Consider the following 22,395-nt stretch of genomic DNA (forward strand, 5'->3'; position numbering starts at 1 on the left):
TAACTGTGTCAACTTTTTTATGTTTAGTAGACAGTCACCTCTGTACGACGTATTGACGTGGCTGGCAAATTATTCTAATATTGAGATTTTGAGTCCGCACCTACCGCAGCAGTCTTTGGAAACGATTTAAATACGAAGTCCGATTATTTGAATCACATTTCACGGTCAACTACTAATAACATTGCATTTATGAAAAAGCCATTGTCAAGCGTCTGATACCAAATAATTAAACGTCCACCATCTAGATAAGCAAATATTAATTACAACCGATCACTATCATACATATACAATAATTAATATTATATTTTATTTTTTTATTCATTTATTTTATAAAGTCCTGGCAACAACACTAAACTCGAACAACGCTAATTCAGTCTGCTGACCGTTCTATCTGCCCCAGGGAATTATTAACTCTATCCATTTACATACTCCTTGTCAATTTGTATGTGTACGAAATTACACTGATATCTGATAATGTCTTCTGTGTTTTCTTTCTTCTTGGGCAGATAATATACATTTTGACCTGCCAGGTTAACCGAGAGCGCTAACGCGCTGCTTCCTGGACTCGGGTAGGCGCGCCGGCCCCAGATCGAATCCCCCCGGCGGATTGCCGACGTTGGCCGGTGTGCTGGCCAGCCTGGATGTGGTTTTTAGGCGGTTTTCAACATCCCACTAGGTGAATACTGGGCTGATCCCCACGTTCCGCCTCAGTTCCACGACTCGCAGACATCTGAACACGTTCGCACTATTCCATGAATTACATTTGATGCAGACAGCTGGGTACGCTAATTCCATCCTGGGGGGGTATGGGGTGGCGGCAGGAAGGGCTCCCGTTTACCCCTTGATATTAACCTTGCCAAATCCGTCCTAACCATGCCGACCCTGCGAAACCGCGGGACAACGCACTAGCGAAAGAAAAGTATGCATTCTCATTGCAAGTATTCCTGAATAAGGTACCTAATATAGGATGCATTTCCAAATATTTACAAACTTACAACATTTCCTTCGTTATCAGTACAAGTGTTTCTTCACCTTCAGTTCCAGAGACGTATCTCTCACTCCTCTCATTAACTACATCCTCAGGTTTTAGATTCAGGCAGAAGGGGGTACGTAAAGCAAAAGTTTCTTTCAGGCCCTTAGTCTTCCTGAGACTCCCTCCCTTGCAGCTCGTGAGCGTTTGTCAGTCTTTTCCTTCGTTCTTCACTTGCAATCTAGTGACCAATTTTAAATTCATGGTATATTTGGCAAGTCTCATTTTTGTGATATGGAAAGACGGATTAAAATATTTATTAAAAGTCGTCTGCAGGCCAGTTCCTTAACTGGCGGAATTTCTCTTTCCAAGAAAACACCCTGAATACGGATCATTTCAATGTCAAGCAAGATAGTGAAATTACATATCTCATCTCACACCAGACGTAAATACTAATATAGAACTTGGAAACATCAATACGCAATGCTTGTTGTGTTTTTAATTACTTTTATCGTCCTCACAGTTAGCCCACTATAAACGCGAAACTCAAAGATACAATTCGCCTTATCCAACCAACACTCAGTGGTGATGCCCATGTTACTAAACGCAGAGGTATGATTTCTTAGAACTACACTAATATAGTAACAAAATTTCTTAACCATTTAACGGTGGAGTGATATATTCTCCAGAGCATCGACCATTTATTCCCCTCACCAATATCTGCCTTTGCAACAAAAAGTAATGACAAACTCAAAAATAGCAAAATGGTCCTCCCTTTTGGCTCAAGCTTGCATATGACATAGTAAAATAAGCGGAAAAAGCTACGTAACTCACCAGAGACCACGTTGTCCAGGTAGGACATTTCCGCTATAGCGTCGTACGTAATGCAGCCACCGTGGCGCTCCAGCACAGTGTCTATCTCCTGCTGCGCATTTCTTTGGATGTCCTCGTGCAGCGCCAGCTCGTATAAGCTGGAGCTAATTGTAGTCGTCGAAGTCTCGAAGCCCGCGATGAAGAATCCAAAAGATTCAGCTGCTAGGTCGTCCATTGGAAAATCTGCAGTGACGTAAGATCGTTTTGATGTTAGTGGCAAAGACAAAAAACAACGGCCGTTTACTGAACCTACGAAGTGCACATTTTAGTTTATTGTCATAAACTGATGTTGCTGTTGTTGTGCTCTTCATTCCAAAAACTGGTTTCATGCAGCTCTCCGTACTACTCTATAATGCGCGAGCCTCTTCCTCTACGAATAACTACTGCAACCTACATCCTCCTGAATCTGCTTACTGAATTCATCTGTTAATCACCCTCTACGATTGTTAACCCCCTGCTCCCACACTTTCCTCCAATACTAAATTGGCGACCCCTTGATGTCTCAGAATGTGTCCTATCAACCGATCCCTTGTTCTAGTCAGTTTGTGCCACACATTTCTCTTTTCCCGAGTTCTGCTTCGTATCCGTTCATTAGTTACGTGATCTACCTATCTAATTTTCACCACATTTCACAAGTTTCTATTCCTTTCTTATCTAACCGCTTTATCGCCCGTCTTTCACATTCTTACATAACCACACTCCAGACAAAAACCTTCAGAAAAGACTTCCTTACACTTAAATCTATATTCGATGTTAATAAATTTCTCTTCTTCATAAACGCTTTTCTTGCCATTGTCGCTCTGCATTCTATATCCTCTCTACTTCTACCATCTTCAGTTATTTTTTCACCCAAGTAGCAAAACTCACCTACTACTTTAAGAGTCTCGTTTCCTAATCTATTACCCTCAGGACCATCTGATTAATTCGACTACATTCTATTACACTTGTTCTGCTTTTGTTAATGTTCATCTTATTTCCTCCTTTCAAGACACTGCCCATTCCGTTCAACACCTCTTCCTCGTCCTTTGCTGTCTCTGCGGGAATACGATGTCATCGGCAAACCTAAAGATTTTTTTTTCTCTGGTTACTTTAATTCCTATTCCAAATTTTTCTTTGGTTTCATTTACTGTTTGCTTAATGCAATGATTGAATAAAATCGGGGACAGGTTACAATCCTATCTCACTCCCTTCTCAGCCACTGCTTCCCTTCCATGGCCACCGGCTCTTATAACCACCGTCTGGTTTCTGTACAAGTTATAAATAGCCTTTCGTTCCCTGTATTTTACCCCTGCTCCCTTCAGAATTTCAAAGAGAGTATTCCGCACAACATTGTCAAAACCTTTCTCTACGTCTACTAATGCCATAAAAGTAGGTTTGCCCCTCCTCAACCCATCTTCTGAGGGACGTTGTAGGCTATTTCGTCTGTCTTGCGCACCAAATGGAATAGTTTATCGTAGCGGGCTCTCCCTAGGCTATCAGTAGATCTGACGGAATGTCCTCTAACCCAGCGACCTTGTTCAGACTTAGATGTTCCAGTGCTCTGACAAGTTCTCCTTGTAGTATCATTTCTATGTCCTCTTCCCTTTCTACAATACTGCCCTCAAAGGTGTCTTTTTACCTATTAGATCCTCTGCTGCCTTTATTATTTCATCTCCCAAAGCTACCCGTTCATCTTCTATTGTATACCTTTCCCCTGTTCTAGTCAACTGTTGCCTAATGCTCCCTCTGTAACTCTCCATAACCTCCCATTGTTTCAACTTATCCACGACCGATCTCATTAATTTCCTACCTTTTCGTAATTTCTTCAGTTTTAATCTACACTTCGTAACTACATGCACCCCTGGAAATTTCTCACAATTTAAAATTTGGTCCCATAATCTCTGTCTTAGCATTATATACTCAACCTGTCTCCATGTCTGCCGGCCGCGGTGGTCTAGCGGTTCTGGCGCTGCAGTCCGGAACCTCGGGACTGTTACGGTCGCAGGTTCGAATCCTGCCTCGGGCATGGGTGTGTGTGATGTCCTTAGGTTAGTTAGGTTTAAGTAGTTCTAAGTTCTAGGGGACTTATGACCTAAGATGTTGAGTCCCATAGTGCTCAGAGCCATTTGAACCATTTTTTTGTCTCCATGTCTCTTCCAGATATACAACCTTCTTTAGTGATTCTTAAACGAGTTGCTAGATTCTACCAGGCGGCTTCCTCTTCCATTCCTTTCCAGTCCATATTATCCTATTATTTCCCCTTCTGTATCTTTTCCTACTGTCGAAGTCCAGTCCACCATCACAATTAAATTTTCGCTGCCTTAACTGAATAATTTCTTTTAGCTCATCATACATTTCTTCACTCTCTTCGCCATCTGCGGAGGTGGTCGGCATACAGACTTCTACTACTGTGGTGGGTGGAAGCTTAGTCTCTCTTTCCAACGATAATGCGTTCACTATGCTGTTCATGGTAGCTTACCCACATGCCTGTTTTCATATTCATTTAAAACCTACTCCTGCAGTACTCGTATTTGCTTTTGTACCCATGATCCTGAACTCACCTGACCAGAAGTCCTGTCATACTGCCACCGAACACTAATCCCCACTGTATCTAAATTCAATCTACTCATTTTCCATTTTAGATTTTCTGACCTGCCTGCACGATTACGGGATGTAACATTCCACACTCTGACCCGTAGAATGCACTTTTGTTTCTCCTGATGATAACATCCTCATGAGTAGTCCCCACCCGGAGATCCGAATGGGAGACTATTTTATCTCCAGAATATTTTACGCAGGAGGATGCCATCGTTATTTAACCATACAATAGAGCTGCATGTCCTCAGGAAAATTGCGGCTATAGTTTCCCCTTCGTTTGATCTGTTCGCAGTACCAGCACAGTACTGTCATTACGGTTTATGTTACAAGGACAGATCAGTCAATCACCCAGACCGCTGCTGCCGCCCTTCTGCAGGAAACTCATGTTTCTCTGGCTTCTCAACAGAGGTCCCTCCATTGTGGTTGCACCTGTGGTACGGTTATCTGTATAGCTGAGGCACGAAAGCCACCCCACCGACGAAAAGGTCGAGGTTTATAAAAAATGGCTCTGAGCACTATGGGACTTAACTTCTGAGGTCATCAGTGCCTAGAACTTAGAACTACTTAAACCTGACTAACCTAAGAACATCACACACATCCATGCCCGAGGCAGGATTCGAACCTGCGACCGTAGCGGTCGTGCTGTTCTAGACTGTAGCGCCTAGAACCGCTCGGCCACCCCGACCGGCGGTCGAAGTTTATAAAGTAATTTAATGTCGTAATATTACGTTGGACCTCTTTTCTGTCTAGATGGGTTAGTTTTCTTTCTACGCTGACACATTGTGATATTCCTTTTTCGGAAATGATGTGGGCTATATTTGCAAAGAATATTGTTTTTCTTCAGTTGAAATTCGGAGAGCAGTTCTATTCGCTTTTCCTTCCAGAATATTTATTTGAGTAACAAGCTAAGAATGCAATCTGATCACATTAGAAAATAGCGAGCAAGCAGAAAGAGATAACTTTATGATTTTACAATACTGAGGTCACGTTTTCGACAAGATAAGTCGTTGGTTTCGTAAAACTGGGCTACAAATTGGCTTCAGGACAGTGAGCAATGTAAGATCACGTCATATACACAATACATATATTAGTAAAAATTTAACATGTCAAGTATATATAAAATAATATGTAGTGAATGTGATTCATTTTATATTTGGCAAAGAGGGAGAAACTGTAAAACGATATTTAGAGAGCATATTAATCTCACTGGAGTCAGTCACTCAGCATCCACTGCTCATTTAAGGGAATACAAGCATCCAGCTAATGACAGAATTAAAAAAACATCACCATTCTTCATAAATCAGAACAAGGCACACATATATATATATATATATATATGACGAAACAAACGCACAAAATACTTAATGAGCAGACAGAGTTTCAGAGTAAGAAGTATACACCAAAGTTCAACAGTGTTTTGGCCAAAGAAGCTGGACTTGGAGTCTCCCCATATCCTACAAGCAAAGTTGTCTAATTTGACGTGATATATTGGATTATTTTGCAATTTCGTACCGTTTCTGCATTCCACATTCATATACCATCTGTTCAAAGCTTTTTTTTCACATATATAAACTTATACCACAGGTGTCTAAGACTTATAAATAACAGAAGACAGGTTGTCAGTTCCGTGTTTACACTATATGACAGTTATGTCAAACGTGATCAAGATTCGTCACAATCTAAGGTCTGACAGCAATAACATATACGACAACCTGTGTTCTATATAATAGGAGTGACTTCATTACCTGTCGCATTAACTGACGCACTCATGTCACTGCTATAGAGATACATAATGTAAGCAGACTTATATTTCTGCTGTTATATATACAGTTGCCATGATGTAGAACTCGATGTACGTACAGTTGTCTGCTCCTCTCTATCACACACCACAGGTTGTGGGCTAAACACTCGAATAGCAATTTGGCAAATAAACATTTTAAGTGCAGCGCATGATGTTCTGAAAATATCCTTCAATAAGTATCTTAAGGCTTCGGGGCACCAAGCATTCAAGATTTTTAGGGTGAGCTAATGCTATTTTTCGCACTTTTGTAAATTTACAAATGTTGTCATAAAACAAGTATAAATCTCTTATAATCTTTGGTTCCGACTGTCACAATAATTCTGCTGTAATGTAGGGTGGGTCATTTTTGAGTGTTTTTATGGATTCATGAATTTCTCGCTCTGTTGGGAAATATTCCTCACTATTTTCCAGTACTGCTGAAAAATTCTAATTTGACTGTTTCAACTCGACAGTTTTTCCTGACACTTCATAATTTTCCTTCTTATTTAACCCCATTTTATCATGTTTACCTTTCAGCCAAATATTTGGTTTTAGATATTCTTTAAGTAAGTTTGGTAAAAAGTTCTCATTTATTTTTCTAGTATATCTTGAATTTGAGATGTTTGAAATGTTGTTTTGACTTGTGGGATTACTATTGATGTTTCTTTTCTTTGTTGTCTGAATTTTTCGAAGCGATCTTTTTTCTTAACATCTCCATTTTTGAGTTCTTTGTTCTAATCGTTCTTTTCAATCCCCAGTGTTCCATTTCTTCTTTCTGTTATTCGTCAATCCTAATGTTTTCTCTGCCGCTTTAGTGACCTCTACCAGGAGCTCATGCTAATCACATTTTTAGCTGCCTCAGTTATTTCTGAACTTTTCTTATACACTGAATTGACAAAAGCCGTGGGATAACGACATGCACATGTATAGATGGCGGGAGTATCGTGTATACAAGGTATGAAAGGGCAATTCATTGGCGGAGCTACCATTTGCACTCCGGTGATTCACCTGAATAGGTTTCCGACGTGATTAATGGTTATTGGAGCTACGCACATGGAACATTCCATATCGGAAATCATTAGAGAATTCAACATTTCAAGGTCGACATTGTCAACAGTGTGCTGATAATACCAAATTTCAGGTATTACCTCCCACCACGTACTACGCAGTGGCCGACGGCCTTCACTTAACGACCAAGAGCAGCGGCATTTGCATAGAGTTGTCAGTGATAACAGACAAGCAACGCTGCGTGAAATAACAGCGGAAACCAATGTGGGAGCAAGACTAGCGTATCCGTTAGGACAATGCGGTGCAATATGGCTTCGCGACAGCGACTGCAGCGCCTCCCCTGGGCCCCTGACCGTATCAGTTGAACCCTAGACGACTGGAAAACCGTGCCTTGGTCATGTGAGTCCCGATTTCAGTTGGGAAGAGCTGATGGTACGATTAGAGTGTGGCGCAGACGCCACGAAGCCATGGACCCAAGCTGTCAACAAGGCTGACACATCCTAGCTGATGGTGGTTCCATGATGGTGTGGGCTGTGTTTACGCGCAGTGGACTGGGTTCTCTGGTCCAACTGCATCGTTCATTGAATGGCAATGGTTATTTTCGGCTACTTGGAGACCATTTGCTGCCAACAGAGATGGAATTTTTACGGGTCACGATGCGCCAGCTCACCAGGCCATAATGGTTGGCTGTATACTCCTAAGGTACGAGCATATGGGATTGGTTCCCATATATGCGAGTGACTGAAGACTTCTTAAGTAATAGAACCCAGTACGTTGTCCTCGATGGTGAGTGTTCACCGGAGGTGAGGGTATCATCTGGAGTGCCCCAGGGAAGTGTGGTAGGTCCGCTGTTGTTTTCTATCTACATAAATGATCTTTTGGATATGATGGATAGCAATGTGCGACTGTTTGCTGATGATGCTGTGGTGTACGGGAAGGTGTCGTCGTTGAGTGACTGTAGGAGGAAACAAGATGACTTGGACAGGATTTGTGATTGGTGTAAAGAATGGCAGCTAACTCTAAATATAGATAAATGTAAATTAATGTAGATGAATAGGAAAAAGAATCCTGTAATATTTGAATACTCCATTAGTAGTGTAGCGCTTGACACAGTCACGTCGATTAAATATTTCGGCGCAACATTGCAGAGCGATATGAAGTGGGACAAGCGTGTAATGGCAGTTGTGGGGAAGGCGGACAGTCGTCTTCCGTTAATTGGTTGAATTTTGGGAAGATGTGGTTCATCTGTAAAGGAGACCGCTTATAAAACACTAATACGACCTATTCTTGAGTACTGCTCGAGCGTTTGGGATCCCTATCAGGTCGGATTGAGGGAGGACATAGAAGCAATTCAAAGGTGGGGTGCTATATTTGTTATTGGTTGGTTTGACCATCACGGGAGTGTTACGGAAGTGCTTCAAGAACTCGGATGAGAGTCTCTAGAGGAAAGGAGGCGTTCTTTTCGTGAATCGCTGCTGAGGAAATTTAGAGAACGAGCATTTGAGGCTGACTGCAGTACAATTTTACTGCCGCCAACTTACATTTCGTGGAAAGACCACAAAGATAAGATAAGAGAGATTAGGGCTCGTACAGAGGCATATAGGCAGGCATTTTTCCCTCGTTCTGTTTGGGAGTGGAACAGGGAGAGAAGATGCTAGTTGTGGTACGAGGTACCCTCAGCCACGCACCGTATGGTGGACTGCGGAGTATGTATGTAGATGTAGATTGGTTTGAAGAACACTCTGGGCTGTTAGAGCGAATCATTTGGCCACCCAGATTACCCCACATCAATCCAAGCGAACATTTGTGGCACATAATCGAGAGATCAATTTTCGCACAAAGTCCTGCAGCGTTAACACTTTCGCAGTTGTGGACCGCTATAGAGGCAACATGCCTCAGTATTTCTGCAAGGATCTCCGAAAGAGTTGTTGAGTCCACGACACGTCGAGTTGTTGCACTGCTCCGGGAAAAACGAGATCAGACACGTTATTAGGTGGTATCCCAAGACCCTTTGTCACCTCTGTGTATATATGTTTGTAATATTGGTTCTACTAAAGTTGTATGTGATTAGTTTCTAAAGTTTCTCTTTTCGTTTTAGGTGGATGGAATCGTATGTTAACATTTGAGAGATAATGGTCTGACTCAAATTTCTCATTTGCATACTTTGTATTGGTAAGTTGTATTTTTAAATTGAGCCTAATCCTAATCATTCAACACACTACAAAAAAGTAAATTGTATGAGGTATTACATAAAACAGAAACTAATCATAAAATGAGTTATTTAATTCCACTTGCTGAATCATTTTCCCAACAGGTTCGCATAACACAGCACAATCAAAATTTACGATAGACATGCCACCATTCGAAAATCAGTCATCCGAAAGTCATGCTATATTAACAATGAGTTATGGATACATGGATTCAAGTCTGGGAATGCGCTTCATGATTTTAAGATTACAATCTTATAAATAATAATAAAATTCACTCGGGTGTGCCAAATTCCTCCATCCTCCCCTACACCTATGAGGCATAATTCTTATGAAACTGTTTGTAAGGATATGGGACCTATTTATCTGTATAGTATGTTAATAGCAAGAATCTCGCTGTCATAATTTCGCCATCTTCGCATCACATCGATATAAATGTGCGAGATATTGTTCACTTACATGCAACATTAAAAGCGAAACAACTCACAGGTTTTCTCTGCATTGTTTCCATTTTGCAATTTGTCTCCATCGACGAATCCTTTATTTTTAAGTTGCATGAGGAGGTCTATAAAATCATTCCTTGTCACATTCTTCTTCTCCCTGTACTCCACATTGTCTGCTATCATTTTCCGAAAGAAGCTGCTGACTTCTGTGAAGCCACCTTTGATCCTGGAACGCAGAAATGCTTGATATTAATTACTTTAAACATTCTCTAACACACAAAACGCGGTGAACATCTGATTAATGCAGTTCATTTGACGTGCTACCGTCATTTAGTTGTCAATTCGGTGGGTCGCTCCGTGAAGAAAAGGAAACAAAAAATAACCCTGTGCTAGCATAGAATATACTCTAATTGCACAACGCCTAATTTTATCTGTACGAACTGAAATTCAATAGAAATTTTTAAGGAGAAAGTGCAGTGTGCAAATAAACAGAGCCTTAAACCCTGTCGTTATATGCAGGAGAATCATCTGGAGAAATTAATCGATCCTCCACCTAGTTTCCTATGAAAATTGTTTCTCTCTCCTTTCTGTGATGTAGAAAAATTTCGAGCTCCTATGACAAATACAAAAATATGTTCATTCCTCCATACGCTCCACTCAGTATTTGAAACAAAATAGTATAAAATAAAATATAAAGTTGCAGGACAACTTAACGTAAATAATGTAATCCACGAAAAATGAAACGGCTCTGATTATATCCAAACTTTCTGGGTAGCCATAATGTTCTAATATATAATATCATTTTCACTTAAACAAAAAGTATGATTGATAGTTAGCATGTCTGTGGATTTCTGCACAACGAAGGATGTGCAGCGCCTGTAACAAATACATACGCAAAACACTTTGACGCGCCAAAATCACACTTTTATTTTTTTTAAATCAAGGGACGTGTAAACTTGCCGATAAAATTCACATTTCGCTTGCAGATGAGAAGCTATCAGTGCAGAACACTGTGTAGGCTTTGGCCAGAACAACAGCACTAAACAAAGAAATAACTCAAAATCGTGAAAGCAGACGGAGTTTCCAGATGCGAGCGAAAAATCAGGCATGAAATACCGTAAATAAAAATCAACATCTATTGTAAAGAACCAGTTTCCGTTCTAGATGGCAACTCAGACTATAAATAGCATTCATTACAGACCACTGATAATGTTTTATTTTAATAAAACCTGACGCGGTTGGTGACAAAAACACGAATTTTCATGTAGTTGCAAAGACGTCAAAACACAATAACAGTAAAATAACAATGGACAATATGGTCATATACATGAAAAATAAAATTCTGAGACGTAAAAAATCATAAGCTTTGTCTTTTCCCATTTTCCGATACGGTTATTAATACAAAGCCAAATAGGGTTAATGCAGGAGTGGATTTAATAATGAATAAGAAAATAAGAACACGGGTAAGCTACACAGTGTCGTAGCCAACATAGACACGCACCTACAGTAGAATAAGATTATATGCCAAATAGCTCCGCAGATTATGAAGAATTGTATGATGACATAAAATAAATTATTGAGATAGTTCAGGAATACGAAAATTTAATTGTGATAGGAGACTGGAATTTGATAGTAGGGAAAGGAAGACAAGAAAAAACAGTAGGTGAAAACGGACTCGGAAAAAGAAATGAAGTAGGAAGCCGCCCGGGAAAATTTTGCACAGCGCATAATTCAATCATTGCTAACACTTGGTTTAATAATTACGAAAGAACGTTGTGTACCTCGAAGAGACATGGAGACACAGGAAAGTTTCAGATTGATTCAGACTGAGTAGAAAATGGTAACACAGGAATTTCGGAACCAGATTTTAAACTTTTAGACATTTCCATGGGCACATTGGACTCTGACTGCAGTTTATTGGTTATGAAGTATAGATTAAAATTGAAGAAATTGCAAAAAGGTAGGAAATTAAGGAGATGGGGCACGGATAGATTGAAACAACGGGAGGCTGTGGAAAGTTTCAGAGGAAGCATTAGGCAACAGTTGACTGCAACAGGAGAAAGGTATACATTAGAAGACGAATGGGTAGCAGAAAAAAGTCAAGACATTTCAGGAGTCCTTCGATGTCACAGGGGAAGTTAATTAATGAAATGGGAGAATATAACAATGCAGCAAATCAAACAGTCGAAAGGGAATACAAAAATCTAAAATATGAGATTGTCAGGTCGTGCAAAATAGCTAATCAGGAATTCCTAGAGGACAAGTGTAAGGATTTTTTAGCATATTTCACTAGGGAAAAGATAGATACTGTCTACAGGTAAACTTAAGAGACCTTCGGAGAAAAGAGAAGCACCTGTATGAATATCAAGAGCTCAGTTAAAAAAACAGTCCTAAGTAAAGAAGAAAAAGCTGAAAGATGGAAGGAGTATATAGTGGGTCTATACAAGGGAAATGAACTTGAGGGTGGTGTTATAGAAAGGGAAGAGGACGTAGATGAAGATGAGATGGAAAATATGATACTGCGTGGAGCAGTACTGCAAGAGCATTGCAACACCTAAGTTTGAACAAGGTCCCTGGATAAGACGACATGACGCCTTGGAATAGCTAGCCATGATAAAACTATTCCATCTGGTGTGCAACATATAAGAGACAGGCGAAACAGTCTACAACTTCTCTCAGAAGATTTGTCAAGGAAAGGTGACACTACTTCTGTATCATTAGTAGACATAGAGAAAGCTTTTGACAGCGTTGTGTGGAATACTGTCTTTGGAATTCTGAAGGTAGCAGGGATAAAATACAGGGAACGAAAGGCTATTTATAATTTGTACAGAAACCAGACGTCAGTTACAAGAGTTGATGGGCTTGAAAGGGAAGCAGTTGTTGATAAGGGAGAGGATTGTTACATGTCACCGATTTTATTCAGTCAGTACATTGAGCAAACAGTAAAGGAAACCAAATAAAAGTTTGGAGTAAGGATTAAAGTGCGTGAAGAAAAGTTTGAGGTCTGACAATGACATAGCAATTCTGTCAGACAGCAAAGGACTTGGGAGAGCAGTTGAACGGAATGGACAGTGTCTTGAAGGGAAGGTGTAAGGCCGGCCGGAGTGGCTGTGCAGTTCTAGGCGCTACAATCTGGAACCGAGCGACCGCTACGGTCGCAGGTTCGAATCCTGCCTCGGGTATGGATGTATGTGCTGTCCTTAGGTGAGTTAGGTTTAATTAGTTCTGAGTTCTAGGCGACTGTGACCTCAGAAGTTAAGTCACATAGTGCTCAGAGCCGTTTGAACCATTTTTGAAGGTGTAAGATAAACATCAACAAAAGGAGAACAAGTGTAATGGAATGTAGTCGAATTAAATCAGGTGGTGTTGAGGAAATTAGATTAGAAAACTAGACGCTGAAAGTATATGTGAGTTTTGCTATTTGGGTAGGAAAATAACTGGTGATGGCCGAAGTAGAGAATATAAAATGCAGAGCGACAATAGCAAGAAAAGCGTTTCTGTAGAAGAGAAACTTGTTAATGTCGAATATAGATTTAATTTTAGGAAGTCTTTTTTGAAGGTATATGTCTGGAGTGTGGTCATGTACGAAAGTGAAAGATGGGCAATAAAGGGTTTAGAGCAGAGAGGTAAAGAAGCTTTTGAAAAGTGGTGCTACAGAAGAATGATGAAGGTTACATGGGTAGATCACGTAACTACTGAACGAATACGAAACACAACCAGATAAGAAGAAGGAATCGTTTGGATGGACACATTCTGAGACATCAAGAAATCACTAATTTAGTACTGGAGGGATTTGTAGAGGGGGGGGGGCAAAAATTGTGAGGGAGACAAAGAGATGGGTTCACTAAGCAGAATGACAAGGATGTATGTTGGAGTAGTTCCTTGGAGATAAAGAGGCTGGCACAGAATGGAGTAAGCCGGCCGAAGTGGAAGTGCGGTTAAAGGCGCTGCAGTCTGGAACGGCAAGACCGCTACGGTCACAGGTTCGAATCCTGCCTCAGGCATGGATGTTTGTGATGTCCTTAGGTTAGTTAGGTTTAACTAGTTCTAAGTTCTAGGGGACTAATGACCTCAGCAGTTGAGTCCCATAGTGCTCAGAGCCATTTAAACAGAATGAAGTAGCATGGAGAGCTGCACCAAACCATTCTTCGGACTGAAGACCACAACAATAACAACAACATAGTCACAAACTAACAATTAGAATTGTTCCCTTTAGTTGTACTGTGAAACATTTCTTCTTGCCAAATTTCATGTTTCTAGACCAACGGAAAGAAGCCTATAGGTTTTTATGAGTGAATATGCGAGTATGAAAATATGTTACATAAATGGCCATATCTTTTGATTGCAGTGACTTAGATTTTCACATTTTTACGTCACGAATTGTCCATAGACCTTAACATGTCATATAAATTTCAACTCGATTTGTCTACTCCTTCCTGATAATAAGGGCTGTCAACAGTCAGGCATACGACAAAGTGATCCTATAAGGTTTCCGTTTTTATGGACTGATGAACGGAACCCTAAAAACGTAACTGGTGCAGTGTTTAAGTGATACTGTAAATTATGGGAAGACGCGCGACTTGCCTGAGTAGGTGCGCGAGGTGGGGGCTGATGAAGTTGAGTCTGGCGCTGAGGCTGGCCTTGAGTCCGGGCGCGAACACCCTGCGGCCCCAGTCGCGGAACACGGCGTCCGGGTTGCGCTGGCAGTCCGAGTCGACGCCGAAGCCGACCGACACGATGACGTCAGTGGTGTAGCGCGCCGCCAACTCGCGCACCTCGACGGGGCTTCCCCGGCTCGCCGACTCCGCCGCCACGTGGGCCAGCTCTCGGCCACACTGCTGGATCATCTGCCGGGCAGGCGTCGGTCTTAATCTGTGTTTCACAGCACTCAGCAAGAATTCAGTCTCAAACAATGCAGGGAGAATCAAAACGTATGTCTGTACACGCTCTTCACACAACTCCATCCAGCTGACAGCAGCGATTTCGTGCTAAGAATCTGCTTAACTTTTATTATCTTCAAAGGGACTACGCAACACTGTTCGCCAGGCGGGCAACCTTTCAGGGGTGAAAAGCTATGTACACGCTCATTCCTACCTTTGTAACACTACCGTATTGTGTCACAAGTACACTTTATTTGATGAAGAAAATTTTACTTCTATTTTTGTTTACACAAATAAAATTTGTAAACGAGTACGTAAATGAAATTTTGTAATGCACACTGTTTTTTATTTATTTTTATTTTATTTTATTATTATTATTTTTTTATGGTGTTTCCTTCGATCTGGGAATTCTAAATTTACGGGGTTCTCCATTCTGACTTTCCTGCTATTCACTTAATTTTTGTCTTCTCATCGAACAAAACGAAAGCACCTACATAACCAATAATCCTAAATATACCCTAAGGATTGGTGAATTTTTTTGGCTAAGTAGCAATCGATCTGGGGATTCCAAATTCACTGGGTTTTACATTCACACTTTCCTCCTACCTGCTTGGTATTTTTCCTTCTCGTAGGACTAAAGGACAGTAGCTACATAAACAATAATCTTAAAGGTACACCCGAGTGGCCATTGTACCGGACAAAATAAGGCATAACGCACACATAGTTAAAAATGGCTGAATAAACTGAGAAAAGCAGTTATTCCTTTGGAAAAATGTATAGCGATAAAAAAGAACTTATTTACACTACAAATTAGTTTTGTCCTCGCTGACAACCGCACACTGTTTTCGGGCCCAGATTGACATTTTGCATTAACCTCACTGTTGGAAATTTTTTTCCGGAAGTCATCAACCCATCCTTTTCCAGATTGTCTGCTCTCTTTAAGATCATTCTTAATGTTATTTCTCTCACACAATTCAGGTGCTGCGCATTGTGGACCCTTACTTTCACGCCAAAAAAATCTTGTCTCAAAAAATAGGAGATGGTCGTAAATTTTCTTTTCTTGTTTTGAGATAAAAATGACTGAAACCCTGCAAATACCTTCTATTTATCCGAATGCGATGGAAGTCGGTAGATTCAACTCAAATGTACAGACAAACGAATGATTAAAATTTTAGAAAAACCGGAAGGTCTATTCAGAAAAAGAGCTTCACAAACTGAACAACTCAGTAACGAGTTGTTCTGCCTTTGGCCCTTGTGAAAGCAGTTATTCGGCTTTGCATTGATTGATGGCGTAGTTGATATCGTCGTGAGAGATATCCTGCCAAATTCCGTCTCATTTGTGCGTTATACAAGCAGGACAATTCTACTCCAGTCAATGAGATTCCAAGCCCAAGACGTGCCTGGGAACGCGTTGCACAGCGGTTGGATGCCAACCTGACTGCTGCCCGTCTCATGGTGATCGTGTGGGGTGCCACTTGATTTTATAGCAGGACCCATCTGGTTGTCATCTGCGGCAGCCGTGCAGCACAGCCGTGCGTCTAAGATATTATATGTCCCGTTTTGTTGCCCTTCATGACAATCCATCCTGGGCCTACATTTCAGCAAGATAAAGAACACCAACACATGGTGAGAGTTTCTGCTGCTTATCTTGCTGCTTGCCAAACTCTACCTTGGCCACCATTTGGGAACGTTTGGAGCATCCGCGGCAGGGTCTCCCAATCAGCTCGTGATTGTAACTCCAATTGGACAAATTTCGGCACGATGTCCCTGAGGAGAACATTCAAGAACTCTGCCAATCAATTCCAAGCCAAATAATTGCTTGTATAAACGCCAGAGATTCACCAACACACAATTGACTTACTCAATCTGTGAAGCACTTTCTCTTGGATAAACCATACAATTTTTGTTGCTCATAGCACTGTGAACTGTCGCCTTTTTGCCTATACATTTACATCAGATCTATCGATTTCCCTCCCATTCAGATAATTCCTTAGTGGTGCGTCGATCTTTTGTTTTATTTGTCTTAGAGTGTATTTCAATTCAAGGTCGGGTATAGTGGCCAGTCTTTTGCCACTGCGTCAGCAATGACAAATTGCTTTTAGATGGTGATGTGTACCGATGAAGCAAACGCAGACGTTGGAATTTGTCTCTAAGTAATCACTCTTTCAATACAATTTTGTTAGAAAATCCTCGTTACTCAAATTAGTAATATTTACACTATGCAAAAGAATTAAAGGATCGCTTTTTTGAAATCACGCATTTCCCACTCGTTGCGACGCGTAAGTTTGTACTTTGGCTCAAACGTGGTTACAGTCTTTCACCGTAACGATTCAAACGTCAAGCGAGCTCAGACAGCAAGGTGCCGACACATAGGGAAAAAAGGCCACACCTTAGAAATTCATGTGACGTGTAACGTGGGTTGATGGTGTCACATTAGCACAATTCTGCCCACCATCTCCGTGGACAAGTCACACGACCAGAATATCGTCACATCCCTTCTTACTCACATTTCACCCCTTCTTTTGACGCCTCTGCGATGGAGGTCAGGAACTCGACATCCAGCGTTGAAACCAGGCGGTTTTCTTATGAGTGGCCGTGGAAAACATTCCAGACACGCAGTCGGCACGGAAAGGCCCCAGAGGGCGGCTTAAAGGACGTCAACGAAACTATATATTTCCCTGGGGCGTCGAGTGGCACACATTTCGCGGTCCAAAACGATAGTTCGCAGCGGTATGGGCAACAGAAAGACGTTCTTCACAACCTTTGACACTGCTAACACGCTCGGGCGTTTCAACCGCTCTCTGAAGACATTGTGTGATCGTACCTGTTTGGAGAACAGCGCAACCGGTAGCGCATATACAGGTTGGAACCACTAGGGGCAGTTCCAAACCTTTCAACGAAATCTGAACGCGATCCGAAGCAGCTTATGCTTTTTCAGCTCTCCTACTTTGTGTCCTCCTATGGCGTAATCATGGGGAGATGCGACATTGACTCATGCGTGAATAAAGCGGCAAAGGATCCTTCTAAGACTCCTAATTCAGCAAAATCCTCGGTAGCATCCGCTCACCTTTATTCAGAATTTTAAAAATGTATCTGTACAGAGTGAACCCCTGGCGAAGTCCAAGGCGCTTGCAGTCCTGCAACACCGTCGACATTCTCTCATTCCGGATGGCCTACTATCAGGCGCAAGAGCAACACTATAGCGGCGAAAGAGCAGCAGTGTAGCCTGCCTGCAGGCGCCAGGGACTCTCGCCACGGCTTCTGTGTGTACAGGTACACTTTAAGGAGATAAAAAGAGGCAGGTAGGAGGCACCAAGGGCTTTGCTGAACCATAGTGTCTTACAAGGACCCCTTTGCCATTTTATTCGTGTATGTGTCAATGTCGCATCCCCCTGTGATAAAGCGGAAGGAGGAGGTGAAGTATGGTGGACGAAAGCGCATAAGCAGCATTTGCTGCCTCGTATAACATTCAAATTTCATTGAATGGTGTTGAGCGGTTCTAATCTATACACGAGAGCAAAAATTGTGTTCCTAATGGGTCAGATCATTTTTAATGGGGATGCAGCCACACAGTGTCCTTAGGTAAGGGTTCAAATGTGTGAGGTATCAGCAGTGTTAAAAGTTGTCCTTCTGGCTGTTGCTCATAGCACTGTGAACTGTCGCCTTCGACCGCAAAATGTGTGTCAGTAAAAGCCCCAGGGAAAGGGATGGTTTCATTGAGGTCGTGTATGCTATCTCCTCAGGCCTTTTCGCGTCTGTTCTGAGCGGCGGAGTGACTATAATATTTTACTCAGCCACTAATGAGCTAACTGTGTGACTTCAACTCTAGGCATCGCGGTTCTAACGTCCATCGTGGAGGCGTCAAACGAAAGGGTGAAAAGTGGGTAAGAGAGAGTAAGACAACCTTCTGGTCCCGTGATACGTCCACATTGGCGGTGGGTAGTATTGTGGTGAAGTTTGGTGTCAGCGTGACGTCAGAAACCCACCTTACACGTCACGCAAACTTCTGAGTAATGTCGTATTCTTCTCATGCACCGAGCCCTTGTCGTTCGAAGTGTCGTCGATCTCGAGGGTGGCTTGGCAGGGCGCCACGCGTTTGCACCGATACAGAGGAGGGTTGTACGTATCTTTGAGCCAAATTTCAAACTTAATCGCCCCAATGGGTGGGTATTATGGGGTTTCGAAAAAGTGATCCTTTAATTCTGTTGCCCAGTACACATCAAGTGAGGACTTACATTGTATCAAAGGGTCTCGGAACCATATAAAACGTGAAACTTCCTGGTAGATTAAAACTGTGTGCCGGACCGAGACTCCATGTCTCCGCAATATCCTTTCTTCCAGGAATGCTAATTCAGCAAGTTTCGCGTAAGACGTTCTGTGAAGTTTGGAAGGCAGGAGACGAGGTACTGGCGGAAGTAAAGCTGTGAGGACGGGTCGTGAGTCATGCTACGGTAGTTCAGTAGGTAGAGCACTTTCCCGCGAAAGGCAAAGGTGTCGAGTTGGAGCCTCTGTCCTGCATAGAGTTTTAATCGCCCAGGAAGGTTCACATCAGCGCACACTCCGCTGCAGAGTAAAAATTTCATTCTGGAAACACATAAAACGAGACACCGAAACAACGCGATATACTGGTACTTACAAGTTACTACGCGTAACTCAGTGGATTTCGAATGACATCTTTATGCGGTTTCCGTACCATTGAAGCACCGCATGGACTAAGAAACAAAAACAGTTATGAAATGGAAATTTGTGGTAAGGTCTTATGGGACCAAACTGCTGAGGTCATCGGTCCCTAAGCCTCCACACTACTTAATCTAACTTAAACTAACTTACGCTATTGACAACACACACACTCCCATGCGGAGGAAGGACTCGAACCTCCGACGTGGGACAGTTATGACCGCACTGGCTATTATGCCCACCTCAGGTTATATTACATACGTTTTTTTATCTCGGAAAGAAAACAACCTATAGGTGTATTGGATCGATCTATAGCAAAGATCATGTAACGATAGGTAGGGGAAAGCAGGAGGTAAGTCCCTCTATGGTAGGGAGACTCAAAGACGTCAGAGAAAAAGATGGAACGCTTGATGTAGATGCACAATACGTAGTAGTTAATATGCTGTTGCCGCGGGAATCTGCATAATTAAAAAATGACACATGGACGATCTTATTGTGTCAATGGCACAAGAAGTGGCCACTTTCGGCTCTATAGCACGTTGTAAGCATCAGAGCAAACGAACTGAACTGTCAAATAAATATCAACTTGTACTGATGCAATAGTATTTGAGTAAACGAACTATCAAATAAATATCAAATCTGACTTTAAAGTAAACGAACTATCAAACAAGTGACAAAACGTATTCCATACATTTATAACTAAAACATGTCACGTAATCTATACGACTTAGACAATGACAGTTTAGTATAGGTGCAATATAGACGTCAAATAAAACTAGACTTTCCTTGAGAACGGCAGTAAAACCGAAACAGCTGTCGGAATGAAAAATATTAAACTTATTACAGCTAGTCTGGACCTATTCTTTTCAACAAAGAGTTTAACAATTCAAGGTCTGAGATGTTGTGAAATGGATGAACTTTCATAAACGTATCTTAATATTGCTGTTATTATACGCTAATTTGTTAAAACGACTGTACACCTAATTTTACGTCGCACTGCGCAAGCTGAGAAGCATGTGCTGAGGAAAGGGTGCGGCTATTTCTATTGATTTAGTTAACTACATGTGGTAAATTCAGGATATCCCATATATGAGAAATGCAATCTCAATTTAAAAAGGGAGAGAATATTTCGATAAGTGTGGAATTATTTATAACAGAAGTAAATAAAACGAGGATACAAGAAAATTTTTAAGAGTACGTAACCAAAACGAAAAAGTAAAAAAACTCTCGAAATGGAAGGGTCATTTAGACCATAAGGATTGGAAAAGACTCCATATAATCGCTCTCAGCTATAAATGTACAGGTGTAAGAAATGGAAGGAGGTCATTCAAGAGACAGAGTGTTGTAACAGGCATTTTCTCTATTACAGTGGTTCCCAACAGGTGGTCCGCGGCCCCCAGGGGTCCGCTAGCTATGCCAGAGGGGTCCGTAAGATGCTATTACAATAAAATACATATAAAATATATTTCGTATGATAACAGACTTTTTTTGTTTTGCCCGCTTCCTGCATGAGCAGAGCTTTAGCGAACGCTAACTTCTGCGTCTAGCATCTTCCTAGAGCCAACTGACACTAGAGTTAGATAGAGGCAAATAGTTCTGCTGTACGCCGTTAGACTGCGCGCGCTGCCTCTTTGCAGCTGGGTGGTTGGTTGTTGGTTGGTTGTTTTGGGGAAGACCAGACAGGGAGGTCATCGGTCTCATCGGATGAGGGAAGGACAGGGAAGGAAGTCGGCCGTGCCCTTTGAAAGGAACCATTCCGGCATTTGCCTGGAGCGATTTTAGGGAAATCACGGTAAACCTAAATCAGGATGGCCGGACGCGGGATTGAACCGTCGTCCTCCCGAATGCGAGTCCAGTGTCGAACCACTGCGCCACCTCGCTCGGTTCTTTGCAGCTGACAACTGACAGTCACTTTATACAGAAACTCGCATTTCAGACGACAATCGGCCATTGTTACTTTATTGCCAGTGCTACCACAATAGAAAACGTATAAAAAGACTCTAAATTTGGTTTTTTTTAGCTACTTGATACTGTGCTATGAAACCACAGGTACCAATGAGGGGGTCCCCGAGAAAATTTTGTTGGGAACCCCTGCTCTATTACACGAAGTGATAATGAAGAAGAAGCAAGCAGACGTGTTTCTATATCTGAGAGATTACGTCTGTCGCATAAGTGGCGCTAGTAGCGCCCCTAAGGGGATGCAACTCGTGTTTGCTTTGAATACACGCTATAACGGCGTGACATTAGTTGCCTTTGAGATTGGACGTGTTTATCCCACGTTAGTTAAGAATGCCTTCAAGAGGACAAAGAAGCCATTATCAGCATCGCTGAGCTTGAACGAGGTCGTGTAATACGGCTGCGAAAGGCTGGATGTTCCTTCTGCGATAGTGTACAGACACTTGACAGGAAGTAGCCACTGTGCATGATTTCTGGCAGCAGTGACCAAGATAACGTCCGGTCGCAAGGAGATCGGCAACTGAACGGCCACGTGGCACAACCGAGAGAAAAGACCATCTCGTTCGGTGTACGGCTCTGGCGCATCGTTCTGCACCTGCAGCAGCAATTTGAGCAGCAGTTGTCACCACAATGACACAACGAACTGTTACATGTCGTTTACTTCAAGGACAAGTCCGAGCCACGCGCCCTCTAGCGTGCATTCCACTGACCCAAATCGCCGCCGTTTGCTACTTCATTGATCTCAAGCGAGAGGCCATTGGAGGGCAGGTTGGAGGTCTGTTGTGTTTTCTGATGAAAGCTGGTACAGTCTCGGCGACAGTGATAGTCGTGTCCTATAAGGATGCCAATTAAGGACCTGCAACCAACCTACGTGCTAGACACACTGGACCTACACCTGGAGTTCCGGTCTGGGGTGCGATTTCGTATGACAGCTGGAGAATTCTCCTGGTTATCCCACGCAGCATGACCCCAAATTTTGTGCTTGGATCTGGTGATTCCACCTCTTGTGCTGCCATTCACGGGA

The 22,395-nt window shown here is 42.1% G+C and overlaps 1 protein-coding gene across 1 annotated transcript in view; it reads right to left on the reverse strand.

The window, feature by feature from the left end:
- Positions 1-22,395, reverse strand: part of LOC126101026 (cytochrome P450 6k1-like) — a 99,364-nt gene that overhangs the window by 22,408 nt on the left and 54,561 nt on the right. The window contains exons 4-6 of the mRNA XM_049911691.1: positions 14,443-14,705; positions 9,903-10,084; positions 1,805-2,026 (exon numbers count right to left, since the gene is read on the reverse strand). Coding sequence (XP_049767648.1) covers positions 1,805-2,026; positions 9,903-10,084; positions 14,443-14,705 — 667 coding nt within the window. The remainder of the gene's footprint in view (positions 1-1,804; positions 2,027-9,902; positions 10,085-14,442; positions 14,706-22,395) is intronic.

The sequence above is a fragment of the Schistocerca cancellata genome, chromosome 9, assembly GCF_023864275.1.
Source record: "Schistocerca cancellata isolate TAMUIC-IGC-003103 chromosome 9, iqSchCanc2.1, whole genome shotgun sequence".
Classification (NCBI taxonomy): domain Eukaryota; kingdom Metazoa; phylum Arthropoda; class Insecta; order Orthoptera; family Acrididae; genus Schistocerca; species Schistocerca cancellata.